General features: G+C 34.9%; 1 protein-coding gene across 9 annotated transcripts in view; it reads left to right on the top strand.

Moving 5' to 3' along the window:
• EYA4 (EYA transcriptional coactivator and phosphatase 4) overlaps positions 1-19,886 on the top strand; it is a gene marked incomplete at its 5' end in the record, with an annotated part of 229,647 nt that overhangs the window by 167,078 nt on the left and 42,683 nt on the right. For 4 of the 9 annotated variants that reach the window (XM_082856000.1, XM_082856001.1, XM_082855997.1 and 1 more), the window contains 6 exons: positions 3,693-3,785; positions 8,190-8,256; positions 9,483-9,625; positions 9,774-9,917; positions 11,643-11,722; positions 15,413-15,578. In XM_082856000.1, coding sequence (XP_082712126.1) covers positions 3,693-3,785; positions 8,190-8,256; positions 9,483-9,625; positions 9,774-9,917; positions 11,643-11,722; positions 15,413-15,578 — 693 coding nt within the window. Of the gene's footprint in view, positions 1-3,692; positions 3,786-8,189; positions 8,257-9,482; positions 9,626-9,773; positions 9,918-11,642; positions 11,723-15,412; positions 15,597-19,886 lie in introns of all 9 variants that reach the window. The other 5 variants (XM_082855999.1, XM_082855995.1, XM_082855996.1 and 2 more) reach the window with 3 other exon arrangements.

The following is a 19,886-nucleotide window of genomic DNA, read 5'->3' as shown; positions in this document are numbered from 1 at the left end:
CTACTCTTTTTAGATTTTCTTTCTGGAATGAAAGCCGTAAATTGGAAGCATCATCAAATTATTTTACAAAACTAAATACTTCATGGATATTTAGAAATGAAAGACACTTGGTGCTCATAGGTTTTTGAGTGAAAAAATTAATTTAGAAAAACATAAATCATAAAACTAGTAGGCAATACCTCTTTCCTCCCCTGCAGTGTTGTAAATTGTATCCTTCCTGATCTAACTCCTCCTGAAATTCTTTGTAGAACCTAAGTTGTCAGAGGTGGCTATGTGAGATTTTGTGGTTCAGGAAGGAGTATATTTGGAATTACATATATAGTCTTTTAAGTGGACACCGGTTTAAACACAGATCTCTGAAGATGAAATGTAAAATGTAAAGTACTTGGGTTACCTCTCTTTCAAGGGTTAATTAAGCCTAATATTGCAAAAAATGAGCATGAGCATTAAGTTATGATAATAACATAGACTTCCTCTAAAAATAATTAATATATATTAGTGTTGTACTTGAGTTCTAAAGATAATCTGAGGGCACAAGATTAAATTTGCTTTGGAAATACTTGTATGAGGGTATGCAAGAAGGTTGGGATGTAAAGAGAGAAAATCAGTGACTTAGTAGCCATAGCTGACAGTAATCTCATGCAATCTTGGTTTAGTCCACAGAGATCAATTATTTTTGAAGGTTAAAAATAAAACCCAATCATGTCAATATAATAAAATGACTTTGACTTTTTTTTTACTATTTGGCTTTATGAAAAACATCTAAGTTGCAAGTGGATAACTAGTGTGGAGGGGGCCTGGCAATATCATTATTTCTTGAAGTAATGGTTCTGTACGAAGTGCTATATGTATGTAGATTTTCCATCCCACCTTTTGGGAAATGAACCTTGAATCACTTATTTCGAGCATGTAGAAGAATAAAACCACAAAACTCTCTAACCCAAGAATTAAAAAATGATTGCGGCTTTTGAAATCAAAATATTTATGTTGTGAGTTTGAATTTTGCTCATAAAGATGATGCTTTTCTTCTATAGAAGGTTATTCTTTCCATTTGATAGCATGAACTGTAATGATATTGGTCACAGTCCTTAAAATAAATTAAAAGCCCTGTTTAACTTCTGTGTTAACTTAAGAAAAATAGAATACAGTGAAAAGTAAAAAATACATTTGAACATGACAGTGAATGTACACTCGTAAACTTTTGGAATGAGTATTTTTATAAGTTTTAGAAAACAGACGCATAAAACTAGGTTTGTTTCATTGATGAACATCTTTCCAATAGTGTCTTGCACATATTAAATGTGTGGAAACAAAAGCAAGACAAAAGAAAATGGAATACATTTCAAATATATTCAGACCTGTAGTGAAAACGACTTCCAGTTTTCAAACTTTATAATTATCATAATGTTTACTTTATAGTCATTACCTGTTTTCTAAATATTAAGACACTTCTTTGTATTTTAGCATCTTTTTAATAAATCAGCTAATCATATAAAGAACGCCCATTTCACTTCTTTAAGTTTTCTGTTCCTGAAAAAAACTTATTATTACTTAATATTACTTTCTTTCTCTATAAAAATCAAATCAAAATAACTTTGCATCTTACTCAAGAGATGTTTGCTGATGCTGCCTTCCTGTGAACATAAATTATTTTCTGTAGCAGCATGATTAATTTTCCCCCTTTTCCCTATTATTCAACTCTTACCCACATATGAAAAATAAGTTTGGATTAATGTGTAATGTTTTCCCCCAAATGTTAGCATCCATTTAACTATTACTTTTAAATCCATGTGTTTTAGTCCACTGAACACATCTTGATGTGTATGCTTCTCTTTATATACTTTCTAGTGATGCCTCTTCTCAGCTAAATGAGCCTCCTTTGTCTTTGACTAAAAGCAGACCTTTAAAATTTTAATGAGAGATGATTCCAGGATAATGAATGCAACCACAAACTCTCTCTCTGGCTTTTCTTCGTTCTCCTTTCAAACTCTCTGGCTTTTCTTCCTTCTCCTTTTGACCACCTGAAACTTTCAAATTGAGGAGATTATAATCAACACCAATACTAAGTTTTTGAAATCAAACCTCAAAGTTGGGATCCAAAGTAACAAAACTAAACCTCATGTCTAGCTTGGTTAGTTTTTTAGATATTCTGCTTCCCCTCTCCCCACTTCACAAGTGAAATATATTTAACCATTAGTATTAATACATCTATTTTAAAAATATTGTTATAGATTTAGACATGTTTACATAGGAATTTCGCCATGATTAGAATTTGGAAGTCTCTTATCTTAGTTTTGCTGGAGGCTTTGGACGATTCCTTTTTGTCATATGTCAGAAGTCAGATGGGGACATTGCATCATAGAGAGTAGCTTTTACACCTTTCTAAACCCTACTCTGGATCATCTCTATACAGATGAAAGGAATTCTTGGTTAGTTAGTGCTGCCTGTGAGGCAGTGTGGTTTAGAGTTTGGATTCTTTCCAACCTTTACAGTTCGACTCTGAATCTTCCAGCAAATCTTCATGACATAGTTAAATCCCGGATGCTAAATTAACCCCAGAGCTCACTGAGGGAGGGTCCAGCCAATTCTCTTCATGTGGAAAGGGAACATAATCATTACTGCATGTTTCTCCATCATTAATTGCTTTTCTAACAGAGTAACGTCGCTGACTTGCTTGCTTGGTGGGTACGCTCTGAGCCCACTATTCTTTTGGCCATATTTGTCCGTGGTGGGCTAGTCTTCAGCTTTCTTCTTCATAGTTTTCTGCTTGCTTCTGAGGTTTTGAACTGTGTCATTCCATTTATGACCAGGAAACATAAGAGGTGTTAAGCAGAAAATAATTTAGTTTATTCCCTTGCTGCTGTGATACATGGAGCTCTGGCCACAAAGGGAAAATATGGTGTGACAAAATGGGTAGAGGCTTGCCCCTGCCAAACTCGTTGCATCTAATAATGACAGTGATGTAGACCTCAGTGGCTACATCATTGCCAAGTGAGGATTTTGCCAAAATATACCACCTCAGAGGAGAAATAATATATGAAAGAGTTTTCAAAAGATACAATTAGTGTTGTAGAAACCATCTCTTATTCTATGCTTATGTCTATAATGTATTAAAAATTGTTATACCATTAGAATAAAAAGCCCAACACCTTATGGCTCTTTTGGCTTTTGTAGAGCAGAAATTTACTGAGTGCTTCATTTTCCAACCACCATATGAATACACCCCTGGTTTCTGTATTTGCATATGCCTCGTTGTATCCTTAAAGCAATCTTTTTTTTTTTTTAATGTCTTCTTGGGAAGAATAAAATATCAGCAGTAAATCTCTTTGTTACGATTTGGATTAAATGTGCTAAAGACTGACTGACGGTTCCTTTCTTCTGCCTTTTGACTATAATACCAGAGTGTGCTTAGGTGATTTAAAAATGCAAATACACGTACTGCTGTTTCACTGTGTAAGGTTGACTGCCTTTATAAACCAGATTCGAGAAAACCAGCTTAGGCAGAAGATTTTTAGATTAAATCCTCTATAAATGCATGTCCATTTAGAAGCTAAATTAACAAAACTCTCCTCATCGACTTCCCAAGTTTTCTCTTGCATGCCATGGTAGCTAGAAAAGCCACTAGTCGTACAGTCTGCATCTTTGATATAAAGTTAGAAATAAAACTCACATGTACTTATTCTTCTACGTAGTGTCTCTCCTTGCAGTCAAAACAGAGCCTTTGAACAGCAGTGAAACCACAACCACGACTGGAGATGGAGCGCTTGACACTTTTACTGGGTCAGGTAAAGCCTTAAGCTCGTGTGTTGTTCTGTACGCATTGGGGTCCACCTCATCCTCCTGGTGAATAAGCGAGAATTGGATTTTTATAAATTCAGCAATAAATTCACTTTTTGGAAAACTCATTGTCATAAAATTATGCTTTTTTTAGAAATGATGTTTAGAATAGTTTTGCTGAATCTGCAGTTGACAGCAAAGCAATCCCCTGACTTTCTTATTAGAAATAAGCAGAACTGACTTCTTTCATAATTATTTTATACAGTGCTTAATTTAATTATTAGGTTGTAATTGTTAACTTTGTTCCTTCAACTTACCCATTTAAATGACATAAAAACTGCCTTCTCTCCAACATTCGAGATGTAAAACTATCCATTTGATTCTTTCTAAATAACCTTGTTTCCTCTCTGGGTTTTAAAAAAAAAAAACCTTCCTGTGTAAGCAGCTGAGTGACAGGTATTAAAGGTTAATGGGCTGCAGGAGAGCACATGCTGGTCGCATTAGAACCCAGCCTCTGAGAGCATGACTTTCGCTCAAATGCTTCAAAGAGAACAATAGCGTGTCTTTAAACATCAATCCTCTTTAAATATAAATACCTGATAACTCCCAGGTGGGCAAAAGGACAGGCAATAAGTTGACTTAAAGACTTTTTTTCGTTACTATATTTCGTTTGGTTGATTATCTGGTGAAAGGACGTTTTTTTTTTAACCTGAGGAGGAATTTGTATAGCAGAAAGATGAACATTAAACCTAGAAAAGTATTTGTGATAATTAAATCTTGGTTCTGTTATTCTACTCTAATATATTTTATACTTATTCATGTTCTCATATACAAGGGTTTTGTGTGGGTATGCTTCTCATGTAAAAAGAGCTGAGGTAAAATCCTTGACTATAATGTCATTATAGCATATATTTGATTTTTATAGATACAGATGATCCCGTTTCATTGGTTCACACTGATTGGAAGCAGCTGCCATGTATTCACTTAAATATTAGTACTCCAAACAGAAAGATATAATAATTTATACACTTTGTATAGAGAAGCATGTGTCCTAATTCACATCCTTTCTAGCAATTCTCTTGCCTCTTAGCAGGTAAATAGGCACCAACTTACCCTAGCATTTATATTACTTACCATAACTGTTGTAAACTTTCTGCAAAGTAAATGCATATATGAACACAGTTTTTAAGGATAGGAATGAAATTAAGTGATTGCTGATATACTTAAATAGTACACTACAAGTCAATGAAAGATGAATGAAAAAATTATGGGATGTTAGCTCCAGAAGGAATTTCAGAGATCTGTGATGATCTGTTTTATAGGCAAGAATACGGAGGCGCAGAGAAGTTAAAGGTGGTTAAGGCAACACAGTCAAGGCCTCACAGGTGGTCACTGGTAAAAATGATTCTAGAATAATGTCCTGGTCAGTCCAACAATCTTTTCTTTAATACCCCACTGGAAAATATAAAGATGGAAAAAGAAACAGGTGTGAACTGTCAAGCTGTCTGGAATCTACTCATATTATATTTACAAATAGTTTCCCAGTTTTCTTTTAAGAATTATCTAGGGCTATGCTGTCCAGAAAAGTAGCCACTGGCCATATGTGGCTATTTAAGTCTAAATTAAATACTATTTGGTAAAGCAAAAATTTTTTATCTAGTCACATTAATTACATTTTAAGTGTTTAATAGTTGTATGTGGGTTTTTTTAGTGGCTACCATAATGGACAACTCAGATATAGAACATTTCCAACGCCATGGACCAAGTTCAATTAGACAGAGTGCTTTAGGTCAGGGATTCTCAACAGCACCACTATTAAAAACTTGGCTCATTTTTTTTATTGTGGGAGATCTGTCCTCTGCACTGTAAGGTGTTTAGCAGCATCCCTGGCATCTATCCCAAGTTAACAGTAGCTTTCCTCAGTTGTGACAACCAAAGATGTCTTCTAGCATTTTAAATGTTCCCTGGCAGGCAAAATTTCCACCCATCCCCCAACTTCATCTCCCACCTCTCATCCCACTGAGAGTCACTAATCTAAGGTGTTACAGTAATACCGGTAAAACCTTAAAACTGCTTGACACCACCCTATGAGAATCTGATAATATTCATTAAAAATGTGTTTTAATTAATTTTCAGGGCATTTTGAAGACAAGCACTTTTGCTAACTTTTGTATGCAGAAATGATGGAGTATAATGAGTTGAGTGCTTTGCATACATCTCTTGATTAATTAAATGACAATGGGGAATAAAAGGAAGGTCTCCTAAATTTGTACATGGGATTCCAGAAATCATACTGGAAAGATTAGGCTGCTCTGTGTAGGAACAGTCTTTACTTTGATCAGCATAATCTCAGCTCACGTTAATCCAATTTTGTTGTTGTTTTCAATTGTCTGCAGATTTATTAGTTAGAATAAAATATATACAGCCTCCTTAAGAAGCATAAACTTTCTAAGTTTTATGTAAACATAGTTTTCTGAGTCAAAGGTTTTGTTTTCTACCTAGAAAATGAACATATAGACATTCATAGGAAATTTTAAAGGTTGAGCCTTTATACTGTTATGGGTACATTATTCTAATGGTATCTAGATTCATTCATTAGAGGGGAGAAGCATCCTATATATTCAGATTTGTGTTCATATATGTGAGGCTTTTTTTCTGAAATAATTTTGTTCTTTGGCTAATTCAATAAAAGCTGCATGTTCCTTTTTATTATTTGATGTTTCTTTAGAAAAACCTTGTGTTTCACAGTCTTGAGAATAACTGATTAGTATAGTCTGAGTCTTGAGTGTACCACAATGAAGTTTTATAAATGAAACCAAAAATGTGGAATTGAGCCTTACTTAAGTATATTTCTGCTAAACAGAGTATAATTATTGTGAATCAATGAATCAGACTGAATTTCCTGTGCAGTACACTGTTGCTATTATGTAACCCATAGTGTGAGAGAAAAGGTCTGTTCTCATTGAATTGATTTGAAAGTTTTAAACATCCTTTATGTTTTTAATAAATAAGTAGAAAATTAATGGTTCAGTGGTCCATGTGTTTTCAAATATACATAGCAAATTCACTTAAACTTGGTTGCTGAAAATATTTAGAACATAACACCTCTAATCATATTCAGTGATTGTCAAAATTGATTCATAATATTCTTGAAAATATACTCTCTGCATTATTGCTATGAAAACTATAATATACTCTCCGTACTCAGAGCTTACAGTCTAAATAGCATTTTAAATACATTAAATTCTATGTGTTTATGAAGCAATAGATCACAAGGGTACTTAATAGCATTTGGATATAGAAATATATCATGTTTCATAAAATAGTTAGCAACCTAAGCCTATTTGTCACTTTTACAATTCTAAAAGTTTAGCTCCAGAATTATTATGAACAACTTAGAAAAGACATAGTACTTTGAAGTATAACTATGATTGATTAGACTAAACTAATTCCAGCACTGCATTGTATACTACTTTAATCTTTTTGAAAAGTGAATGAACAGCAGATGGCCTAATAAAGACACTCTGTGTGCTTGCCCAGTATGGATTGGCTCTGAAGGGACTGCCTTAACACTTTAGGGTCCATATATTTGCAGTACATCTGTCTTAGTCAAGGCAGATGGTTAAAGGAAAGAGAAACTTCCAAACTTTTGGATACATTCCAGTTTTGGACTACATGTTTGGCTGAAATGTTAATAGGACCTGATTTTCACCTTTAAGTTCTTCTCAAAAAAGTACAATCTCTGAGAGTTCAAAATATATTTATAAATATGATTGCTGCTGCCTCTTGCAGTTAGGTTTTTTTTTTTAATGTTGTATTATTACCCATGCTTTCTGTGTATATTCCAATTATTATTAGAATTATTTGGACCCTGCATTTTTAACTACTCATTGGATTGACCAAATGAAAGGAAAGAGAAAACGATATCATTTTACCACTTGAAAATGAAGGTTGAAGCATCACATTTTTCTTAATTTTTATTATATTTCTAATAGAATAAATACACAGGAAGAGCAATATATTTGGAATTTAAAACATAAAGTCTGCAAATGAAAAAATGTACCTTTATATCATGAAAGCTTTATTACCTATAGTCAAGGATATCTATTCATAGCATATTAATACGTAAGAGCATGCTACGGATTTAAGAAAATGGAGGAATGATGAAGGGGAATGATTTGTGAAAAAAGTTTGTGTCATGCTCCTAGCACATACGTGAAACAGTTTAATTAGAAGAAAATGTTTAGGCATCTGTTTCTGTCTAGAAAATGAATGAATTTTCTGTTTAGAAAATGAATGAATTTTTTGAAACATATCTCTAACATAGTCATTTCTTGAAATAAGTTTTGCACACTCCAGTGAAATATATTTATAAAGCAACCTTTTTTTGCACTGGTTTTTGTGTCTTACAGTAATAACAAGTAGCGGCTATAGCCCCAGATCAGCACATCAATATTCCCCACAGCTGTATCCTTCCAAGTAAGTGGTCAGTAGTCTTTCAGATTTGTTAGAATGATTTTCCAGCATTATCTTGATTAATCATGTTTATACAATATAACAACTTTAAATCAGGATATATTTATGTATATAAATGTTATAGATAGGCAGTTGAATTGACAGATACTTGGATAGATTCATTGGATAGATTAGACATTAGGTAAATACCCTTCACAAGTCTAGGAATGCCCTCACTTATATCTAGACAATTGCTTTAATTCTGGATATTTATATACTTTGAGGAAAGCATCAAGCTCAAACCAGAATACACAGATTTTTTTAATGAAAATTCAAAAATGCTGACTAGTTTAAAGAAAATCTAAAACGATTACATTTTATTCAAACATCAACACTTCGTAATTTGTTCCATCATTACAATATTTTTATTGGATTTCAAGTTCTAATAAACATTTTTGAAAAATATACACTATTGCTTTTATGACTAATATAGTCAACTTTCTGAGCACAGTGGTAGAAATTTCAAGTTTAACTACATTGGGTGTATCTGACTTTGGTTGCCATCAGCCAGATGTGTCAAGATTTTGGATTCCTGATCATGTACATTTAAAAGTTATTTTCCACAGCAGCTAGAGTGTTTATCCTTAAGTATAGGCTAGAGATTGGATATCCATTTTGGGAACATTCCGTAAGATGCGGCATGACGAAGGGAATGGCATTCCATTTCTTTTCGGGAAGCTGCCTACTTTTTAATTTTTTTTAATTTTATTTATTTTTTAAGATTTCTAGTTCTCTGTAGAGAATTTTTGGTAGGGCCTTTAATGACTTTTGTAGTCATTACATAACACTGGGTCATGCATGGTAACAGGAAATATGCTCATGAGTGTACTAATTAACTGGCCTGGGCTTTACTTTCCTCATCTACATATCAGTTGGAATACTATTTCGAATGTAAGCAATATAGACCTGGAAGAGACTTTAGGTGTGATATCTAAACCAAAGTTTTCTTTTCACAGGTGAGGTGTAGACTTAGCAAGTTTAAATTATTTGTCCAAGGTAACTAGACTGGTTTGTAGCAGAGCCTGGGCTCCTGACATTCAGACTCTTGTCCTTTTCCATATTGTTAAAATGATATTATGGATAAAGAAGAGGATTACTTCCGGGCTATTATCAGGTTTCACTGAATCTAAGCTGTCTGAATTAATATGCAGTCTTTGTTGCCACAGTAATGCTATTTTTCTGATATTTAGGCCCTATCCACACATTCTTTCTACACCAGCAGCTCAAACAATGTCTGCCTATGCAGGCCAGACTCAGTATTCGGGGATGCAGCAGCCAGCCGTCTACACAGCGTACTCACAGACAGGACAGCCCTATAGCCTGCCCACTTACGGTATTTCACATCTTCTCTCTTCTTCTTTGGTTATAAGCACGTAATCCTGCTGGCTAGTAGTTGTATAGTCTAATATATTGATATGTTACAACTCAGAAGTAAGATCACTTTACTAATGAAATGGGTTGCACATGCGTTTTCCAAACAGATCTGGGCGTGATGTTACCAGGCATCAAGACAGAGGGCGGACTCTCACAGACTCAGTCACCGTTACAGAGTGGGTGCCTCAGTTACAGCCCCGGGTTTTCTACCCCGCAGCCAGGCCAGACACCTTATTCTTACCAGATGCCAGGTAAGTACCACACAGGAAACATGTTATGTGAGAAAGAATTCTTTGAATGAGACTCCTTGGCTTCAGACTAGGAATATAAAGTCATGAGGACAGTTTTAAATCTTACCACTGCTCACACGATGTCATCAGAAAAGACAAATAACTAGGAAGAAACATGATGAAAAGAGTTCAGTATACATCAAGAAACATGACCCATATCAAAGTTAAATATTTAAGTTTAAGTTGCATAAAATTGGCAGGAAACTAAGTCCAAGCAAAGCAACCTCCAGGCCAGTCGCCACACCAGTCACATGTTTGGCATCTATTAAAGTGATTTCAAAGATTCATGACAAAACCCAGTATTTTCTTGTCAGGATTCCTTACATACGTAATGCTTTTTTGATTAAATTTAAAATTGAATTAGCACTTCTCTAAGTCCCATTTATTGTTGAATAATTGAAGATTTTTTTTGTTCATTTCTAAAATCTCTCCCCTGTTAATACTATATTTCTTGAAGAGGAATATTTAGATAATTTGTACCTCCACCTTAAAAATTTTTTCTCCATGTACGATCATTATTTAATTTTTCTTTTTGTTTTTGTCTCCAATTAAAAATTATTTTTGAACATTGTGTAGCAGTTGCAGAAAATATTTTAGTGACATACTAAAAACATTAAAAGGTTATTTCCTATCTGTCATTTTTTCTATATGGTTAGTCGTAGTTTGGGGGCTATATTAACATTATTTGAACCAACCAATATTGCCATTTTAGTTGTCTGACTAAAATGAAATAATTACTTAGACCTTTTTGGCTGAAATGACAGGTCTCTTTTTTCCTTATAACATTGGTAGATACATCTATGCATACATGCCTCAACCACAATAAGCCACTGTGGAAAATGCCATAGAGACATATCCATTTATTCCTCAGAATACTTTCATATCGGATATTCCAGGCCATGTCAGTTTGTGTCGATTACCTAATACTATTGCTATTCAAGACACATTGATAAAACAAGTAATCAGCTGCCTCAATAGTCTTTTATTTTATTTATTTATTCCTTAACAAGTACATTCCATGAGAACATTTTTTTTAATCTGTAAATTGATAGTTCACTTGTTTTTGCTCTAATTTTAAAAATAATTAAATAACTTTCAGACCTTGTCGTAAAATTTTAGAAGGTCGTCAAACCTTAGATGATTGCAGTATAAACAGTTCTGCCTTGGGTCTGAGCCCTAGCTCACAGCTTTTTTTGTTCTAAAGAAAGGACATAGAGGAACAGAAAGATGGGGAGCTGGAAGCATGAACTCTAAATGGATTCCATGTGTTTATTTCCTAAGCTAGCCCCAGCCAAATGTTTGAACTTGAGTAGTTTTTGTATGTATATGCAGTTGATATGACCACTGGAAAGTCCCAGTAGTTTCCTGGAAGTAGTCTCAGTATGGATAATATCTTATTCTTTGAGTACTTCTGTACGTGTAGACATTGACCCTTGAAGGTTAGCCAAGTCCTTGGTAAGACTGTTCCCACAAGCTCCTGTTTACCTCTATAGACTTCTAAAGAAAGGACTTTACCTGTTGTCACAAGACACAGCTAAGGACATTTTCCTTAGAAATCTCTCAATTTTCAATCTCACTGCCTCAACAACAAAATTTAATATATATTTCATTGAATTCTGCAAAGTGAAATATTTTTAATATTTTTCAAGAAATATTTTTAAAATGCAATTTGTTCTTTACCTCTAGGTTCTAGCTTTGCACCATCATCTACTATTTATGCAAATAATTCAGTTTCCAACTCAACGAATTTCAGTGGTTCACAACAGGTATAGTAGCTTTTTGTGTTTATGCTTTTATATATATTTCAGATTTTTGAAGAATAGTATCAGGTTAGTAAGGTTTATGTATTTCAAATTAAGATGGCATTTCAAGGTGGTAAAAATGAGCTGTCTGGAATTCTTTGGATTTGTGTAATTCTGGATGTTTCAGTTTTCCTGATTGCTAAAGTTTTGCCCTTTAAACATTTAAGCCATGATTGTTTTAGTCATTTGACAGGAAATTACAGAATCTATTGCATATTTTCCTATTATTTTAAGCTATACTAAACATAATTTTATTTTTTCTTGATAAAACAGTTATTATGAAAATTCATAGGTTGAACTATAATCCGTAATCAGATTATGATGTAGACTATAAAACACTCTTGGTCCAAAACCAAATCATTTGTTCCTAAACAAAATGCCTGTCAAACTACTATTGGCTTTTATTTTTTAGTTCTATGATTTCTTTTTGATAACTGTTAAATTCCTACTGCCCTGACAGCTGTAATTTTTTGCTTTTGTCACCCACTACACTTGCTCCTAGAATTCCTTAGTCCTCATAGTGATGTTTGCTTAATACTTTTGTGTGTTTTGAAACCTGCGATTGTTTTTAGAATCGTGTTAGAATTATGTGTGGAACAAGCGCGGATGTGCCTGAATGAGTGAGTTAGCATGGAACGACATGAATTTGTGATATATTCAGAAAGTTTTGTCCCTATTTCCTGCTCCTCAGTCATGTTCAGAGTAGCTGAGGTAGAGGGGTAGCTGATTTCATGGGTAAGCAATACACTAACATAATCGCTGGACTTCTGTACATTCTAAAATATGTTACTGCATAAGTGTTTGCTCTTCGGATTTACTGAAGGAATTATATTAATTGCCTTCTCCTTTCAATTTTTATTAAGGTAACAAGAGGCAAAGTGGAAAATTTGATGATTAAACAGTGGAATAATGATATTTTTGACAGGATTAAACTGTATAGTTTGGCATTAGTTTGAAAAATGGTTTCTTAAAACAGTAAACATCAAAGTCAGTATGCATATTTTATTATAAAAAATTGAGAATTTTTGATAATCCAGGTAGCTTAATTTCACTCGCTCATTTATTAATACACCAAACATTTATTGAGCACCTGTTAGCCATTAGATTTTTCGACTGTGCATTGGAGATTCGAAGTCGGTGTTCCCTGCTCTCTGGAAGGATACAATCCTCCTGAAAACACAGACATGAAAATAATATGGGCAGGGAGTGGAATATTTGGAATATAATAATAGAAATATACACTAGGCAGAGTAGTAGCATAAGGGGAAGACTGCTTTGTTCTTTGTTGGGAGGATTAAAAAAATGATTAATAAGGAGAAGAAAATTTATTGACAAACAGTTTTATATCACAAAATACATCCAGTACTAGCAGTATATTTAATTCAGTGGCCCCAGTATAATATGTAATCTGTATTTTGGACCATGGTCTGAAGACTAATTGATTCTTTTAGCAAACACTCACTGAGTGCCTATTAGATATTAGGAACTGGTCTGTATCCTGGGGAGCTGAAGGTAGGAGCAGCGTGAATGGAACCTGTTTCTTGCTTTAGGGAGCTTTCTGTCTACTGAGAAAAGCAGACAATAAACCAGTAAACACCTGAGTAAATATAGAATTGGAAAGCATGAAGGGAGAGAACAGGGTCCTATTAAAAATATTATGAGAAGGCTAATTTTGAGTAAGGGGGAATTTTGTGGAAGGCTTCTCCATGGAAATGACATTTAGGCCAAGTCTTCCAAAAGTTAGGTGAAGACTGAGGGCAAGGGTGTTCAGGCATAGAAAGCAGCATGTATCACATCCCTGAGGGGTGAAAATCGTGGGGTGTCAGTGAACTCAAAGAAGGCTGGAGTTTAGTTTGCACCTGAGGGGCAGGTGGGGAAACATCCATTTATGGAGGTAGGCTGCGGCCTGCTCATGTAGGGCCCTGTGGCTTATAATAAGGACCTTCAATTCTATTCTAAGCCCAAAGGGAAGCTATTAAAGAATTTTTTTAGCAGGAGAATAGCATAATGTAATTTATTTTTGAAAAATATTACTCTGGCTTCAGAGACTTTGGAAAAAGCCAAAAATGGAAATGAGGAGAGCAGTTAGAAAACTGGTACATTGGCTACAGCAGGCAGTGAAGGTAGCTTGGACAAGGTGATAAGAGTGGAGATGAAGAGTAGGGGGAATCTTTGAGATATACTTGAGTGCAAAAAGACACTATAATCACTGGAAGCTGGTAGACTGGACCTTTCCAGTGAGTAACTTCATCTTCCTCTCCGGGCACTGGCAGCCCAGTGGAGAGCTTCCTACACAGATAGATGCTGGAGTCAGTCTCTCTGGCTTCCACTTTGAGCCCTGAAACTTGCTGTCTGACTTTGGGCAAATCTCTTTAAACACTCTGTGCCTTTATCCCTTTACTTCAGTGTAAAATAGAGATAGTAATAATACTGCATAGGAGGTTGTGAGATTTCAATGAGTAAATCTACTAAAGGCCTTAGAGGAGTGCCTGACACAAAGTAAGCACTGTGTTAATATTTGTGATCCATGTTTTACTCTGAGAAAAATACGTTACTAGGAATTTTGTCCAAATACTGCCAAGAGTTTTCTGTTTTTTTGTTTGTTTGTTTTGTTTTTGACTCTCAGGTAATAGTAGGGAACATCAGATCCTGAAATTAACAGACAAATAGAATTTTCATTTTCTGCCATACTGCTTAACCCTTTCTGATGATACATATATTTGCTTATACATATATTTACGAACGCAGAGAATTTCCTCTTTTGGAAACCACATCAACCATGGATCTTTGTTTCCCTTAGAAACGTGCATTAGGGAATCTTCATCCTGACCAAGGATTTGTCATCACTGATAACAATTTGGGCTAAAACATGTCAGATATATTAAACACCAACTATTGCAACAAATACTTATTCCTTATCTTAATATGTAAAAGGATTTTGAAGGATTATTTACATCATTTTAAGATTATTTTAAAAATTTTTAATAAAAAGCAGGTGAAAGGAATTGACCCAATGGCTTTCTTTTCTCTCTAACAAATGATGCAAACTAAATATATGAAAGCCTCACGAAAGACTTTAGGTCAAGGCCTCAGGTGGCATGTAGCCTGTGAGAAACTGGGTAAGAATATCTTTTATTCATTTTCTTTTCTCTACTGTTTACCTCCTGCCAAGAAAACAAAATTATCAAGAGTAGCCTAAAAAGGGAACAAAAATCACAATAATGCAGCCCAAGGTCTGTATGGAAGTGGGGAGAGGGGTACACCTCCTCCTTGCTGGTGATATTAGAAGATGAGAATGAATGCTGTGAATACGAACACCTCCTTCTCTCCTCTTCAAGTGCATAAGACCTGAGGATGTACATCCTTGGAAATGTAATTCTGGGGGGAAAGTGACGCATATACAACCTTTAAACAGATTAATATTTGTGCACTGGACCTGGTTTGCAAGACCCGCAAGGTATTTCATTACTATGTGCGTGCAGGAGATGCCCGCAGAATGGTCTCTGCTTATTAGGATCAGCTCAAAGCTGGGGACTCCAGAACCAGTGGAGCCAGATACTAATCTTTCCATTGCCATTGCGATTGCTTTTCTTTGGAGTATACTAGAGGGTAATCTGTCTTTCAAACACACACACATGTCAATTATTATTTCAGGATTATCCATCCTACGCAGCCTTTGGCCAAAACCAGTATGCACAGTATTACTCTGCATCAACATATGGAGCATATATGACATCAAATAACACAGCTGATGGCACGTCCTCCTCGACCTCAACCTACCAGTTGCAGGAATCTCTCACAGGACTGACTAGCCAACCAGGTACAGATCTTCATCCAGGTGAAATACTTTTTATATGTTTTGCTGTATCTAATAATATGGAGAAAATGGGCATTTTACAAACAAGGCTGAAAGCTTCCAGATAATTATGCTGATGTTTAATCTGTGCTAGTACCACTGATTTAGGTGAGGCTTTTCTGGCATTCCAGAAACCTTTCTTTTAGGTGTGGGATAGTTAGGAGATTGTAATATCAAATGACAGAATACATATGAATATGGAGATAAAAGGTAAGTTGATCTTTTACCAGACTAATTATTTCATGGAGATCTTGACAACATAGAAAAGTTGTAATATTATCTTCTTTGGGTAAAACTGATGATATTTCCTTTATGCTTGAGAAACTGTATAACTTTTTCACCTTACGAGTCATCAGTAGCCCCAGCCAGTGAACATTTCCCACATTCCTAGGATTTTTCGGATCTTTGGTAGGTAGTTTAATAGCTTTGTCTGATCAACACATATTTAAAATCCATCATAGTCTTCATTGCCAGAAGCTTGTCTGTATTCTTATTAGAATTGTATTTGCTGACACATATTTAACACAGCTGAAGAGCTTAAAGTGAAAAGCAAGTTTAATAGAGATTCATTGTAACCCCAATCAAAATTCCAGCAGGATCTTTCGGAGAAATTATCAAGATGATTCTAAAATTACAAGGAAAGACAAAGGAACTAGAATAGCCAAATAATTTTGAATTTTATAAGAACAAAGTTTGAGGACTCACATTGCCTGATTTCAAAATTTATAAAATATAATAATCAAGAATGTTTGGTATTGGCAAAAATATTAGATACATAGAGCAATGGAATAGAATAAAGAGTCCAGAAATATATATATTTCTGGATATATTTTGTATATGTTGTATATAATATATACAACATATACAATGATACAACATATACTAAAAGTTTGGTTTTTGACAAAGGTGCAAAGGCAATTAGAGGGAATGAATAGTTTTTCAGAAAATGGTGCTGGAACACTGACATCCATATGCAAAACAAAACAAAACATAAAACAGAATCTTGACTTGTAACTCATACCATATACAAAACATGTTAAAACTGAAACTTCTAGAAGAAAACATGGAGAAACTCTTTGTGGCCTTGGGTTACATAAAAATTTAATAGATATCACGCTAAAAACACAATCCATAAAAGAAAAGAAAAGCTAAATTAGACTTCATAAAACAAAGAACTTCTGCTCTTCAAAAGACACCATCATAAGAGTAGAAAGACACGCCACAGATTGGGAAAAAATACTTGCAAAACACATATCTGATAAAGCACTTGTATCCAGAATATATAAAGAACTATCAAAACTCAATAAGAAAATCAAAGTTAAGAAATTTTTTGTTTTTGTAAATACCATTTAGTATGTTCAAGAATATTTTTCTGACTTCCAGTTATTTGCAAGATCCAAACTCATCTCTGCTTCTTTTTTGTCCTGCTTTGGAAGGGCAAGAAAATAGGGACACATGGTCACAATACTGTAAATTCTTTCTAACTGGACCAGTGGTTCCAAGAAGACAAAAAGCCCATTAAACAATTATTCATTGAGTGCCTGTTAGGTACCAGGCACTGCTGGTATTTCAGCAGTGAATATGCTCTCTGCATACATTTAACTTCATTTAGCTTCCATTTAACAAGCAAGACAAGATCGAGCAAATAATTAAAATAGTATGAATGTTGAGAAAAGGAAAATGCTAGATAACGTGGGGAATATTAACGAGAAAACTAATTTGAACATGAAGAAGTGACAATGAAACATACTTTTGCGAGACACGGGCCCCTCACTGTTGTGGCCTCTCCCGTTGCGGAGCACAGGCTCCGGACGCGCAGGCTCAGCGGCCATGGCTCACAGGCCCAGCCGCTCCGCGGCACGTGGGATCCTCCCAGACCGGGGCACGAACCCGCGTCCCCTACATCGGCAGGCAGACTCTCAACCACTGCGCCACCGTGGAAGCCCGACAATGAAACATACTTTAAGCGACAGAGAAAATGCAATTATATTCATGAAATGGCAACATTCTTTCTTTTTGGTTCACTGTTATATATGGGGTGAATAAACAACAAGGTCCTACTGTATAGCACAGGGAACTATATTCAATATCCTGTGATAAACCATAATGGAAGAGAATATTTAAAAAAAGAATCTCAAAATATTGTCTCTAATCTAACTATAGACCGAAGGGAAAATTGTTGATAGGTGTACTAGATTTTGATGCCCCTACTACCAGTTTCTTTCCCCTTATCTTCTTTTTAGACCCTCCCTCCTGTAAACACATAGCCCCTTTGAAGCTCTAGTCCTCATTCCCTCTTTTTAGTCGTTCCACCTAACCTCCCCCTCTCTTAGCAGCCATATCTTATGTAGGGCCAGGATGAAGGGAAGGCAAGAGTTGCCTGGGGTGCAGAATGTAAGGGGGCGTTCATTCTCACAGCCCTTAAATTTTACACCCTTGGCACACTACCTGCCTTAACTTCCACCCAGCCTAAATCCCATGTTCCAATTCTGTCCTGATCCTCTTTGAGTAAACACTTACATTTCATTAAGAATCTTCTCTTAATTTAAAGAATGAGTGATTTCTCAGAATCCTTGCTTACAAGTGGTGGAAGCACTTTAGGTGGGGAGATATTTGATGTTCTCGTCACACTGCGCAAGGTGTTTCTCACTGGTGAATGCACGGGGAAAACAAAGTAGAATGACTGTGTTCAGAAGCAAAACCACAGACTAAATATTTGATCATCGAGATATCAGAGACAGAGTGACAGGACTTGGAAAGTGTTTTGGAATTTACTAGAATTGAGCTACCAGGAATGAAAACCATTCAAATACCCCAAAATGGTTTATGCTGCGTAGAACTTTGGGTGGAAGATTGGTTTTAATCTAATTTCAGTATGACCACAAGAGTTTCTATGCATGAAAGACACAGATGGGTACTCTCTATTAGCTAAAGAATAATCAACTTTCAGAATAGCTATTTTATTTACATTAAAAATACTAAACGCAGACATGTAGATATTCTGAGTATGTGACTTTGAATGTAACACATTCATATGTGACATTCTCATATTCAGTATCAGAATGCTGCAATTTCTTCAGCTTTCCACTGGTTGCTAATACCAACGAATACAGTTTGACATAATTGTCAGATCTTACGAGACTTTCCACTGAATTTAAAGAAGAAATTATTTCTACTTGTACCCATATTATTCTCTCAACCAAAATCATAACAATACACGTGTCTAGATCTTTAAGGAACTCTGTGACCTCAGACCTTCAGTCAAGATAGTTTTAAGTTTGATTTTTGCCTTTGCAGGTCTGGCATGCATCCAAAAAGTAAACACGTTCATAACTATGGGATTTTTCTTTATTATTGATGAAATTTGAGGTATTTTGTTTAAGGGTATAAAGAGTATTTTCCACTGACTGGCTCTGCGTTTGGACTTAAAGCAGAGACCTAACAGTTAAATCCACAGTTTGTCATAAATCATTCACTGTTGACTTCTCCCGTGTTTAAAATGGAAACATACTTTATGTTCTATAAGAGACAGCTGGTTGCTCTGATTTAGCGATAAACCTAATGAAATAAAGTTGGATCTAAATATCCAAAACTTAGAAGGTGCAGTTATTCATTACGGTACTGATTAAAAGATAATTATTCAGTCATGTATAGTGTTAGCCCAGGAAAAAGCCTAGGGCAATGGGTAATGACTGATGTTATTTGGAAATTACAAATAGCATTCAGTCATTTATTTTACCTTATTAGGTAATTTGACAATGTATTTAAAGAAACATTACCATGCTGATTAAGAACAGATATTTTAGTTCATTATCTTTGAAAAGATCTTTCTTTGCCTTTAACATAAAGGTTATCTTAGGTGTATTATATTTTTGATTCGCATTCCGAATGTTTGATGACTGATAGCACATTAAGCTTAGTGATATTTTTATAGCTCCTTTTTAAAATTTTAAACATCTTTAAAATTAAATATAACTAGCAATTTGTAACAACATTCTGTAGTCTGAGACCTTGGCAAACATTTCAGATACATTAGCTAATTAAACTTTACAAGTGTTGCAGAAAAGTAAAGGATATGGTAAGATCACTCTTTGAAAAGAAGCCAGTTTCTTAGGCAGAACTCAGTAGACTTTCTAGGCCTCATGGCATTACACATGAGGACAGGAAGGAAAGCAAAGTAGTAATTCATTTCATTGAAGGAACAAGAGGACTTAAACGGAAAGGACTGACCACATTTAACTTCTCTGCCAATTTGCATTTTCCCTACCTGCA

This window comes from Leucopleurus acutus, assembly GCF_964270905.1.
Source record: "Leucopleurus acutus genome assembly, chromosome: 15".
In the NCBI taxonomy this organism is placed as follows: Eukaryota; Metazoa; Chordata; class Mammalia; order Artiodactyla; family Delphinidae; genus Leucopleurus; species Leucopleurus acutus.
This window is presented reverse-complemented; position numbering and strand designations above follow the sequence as displayed.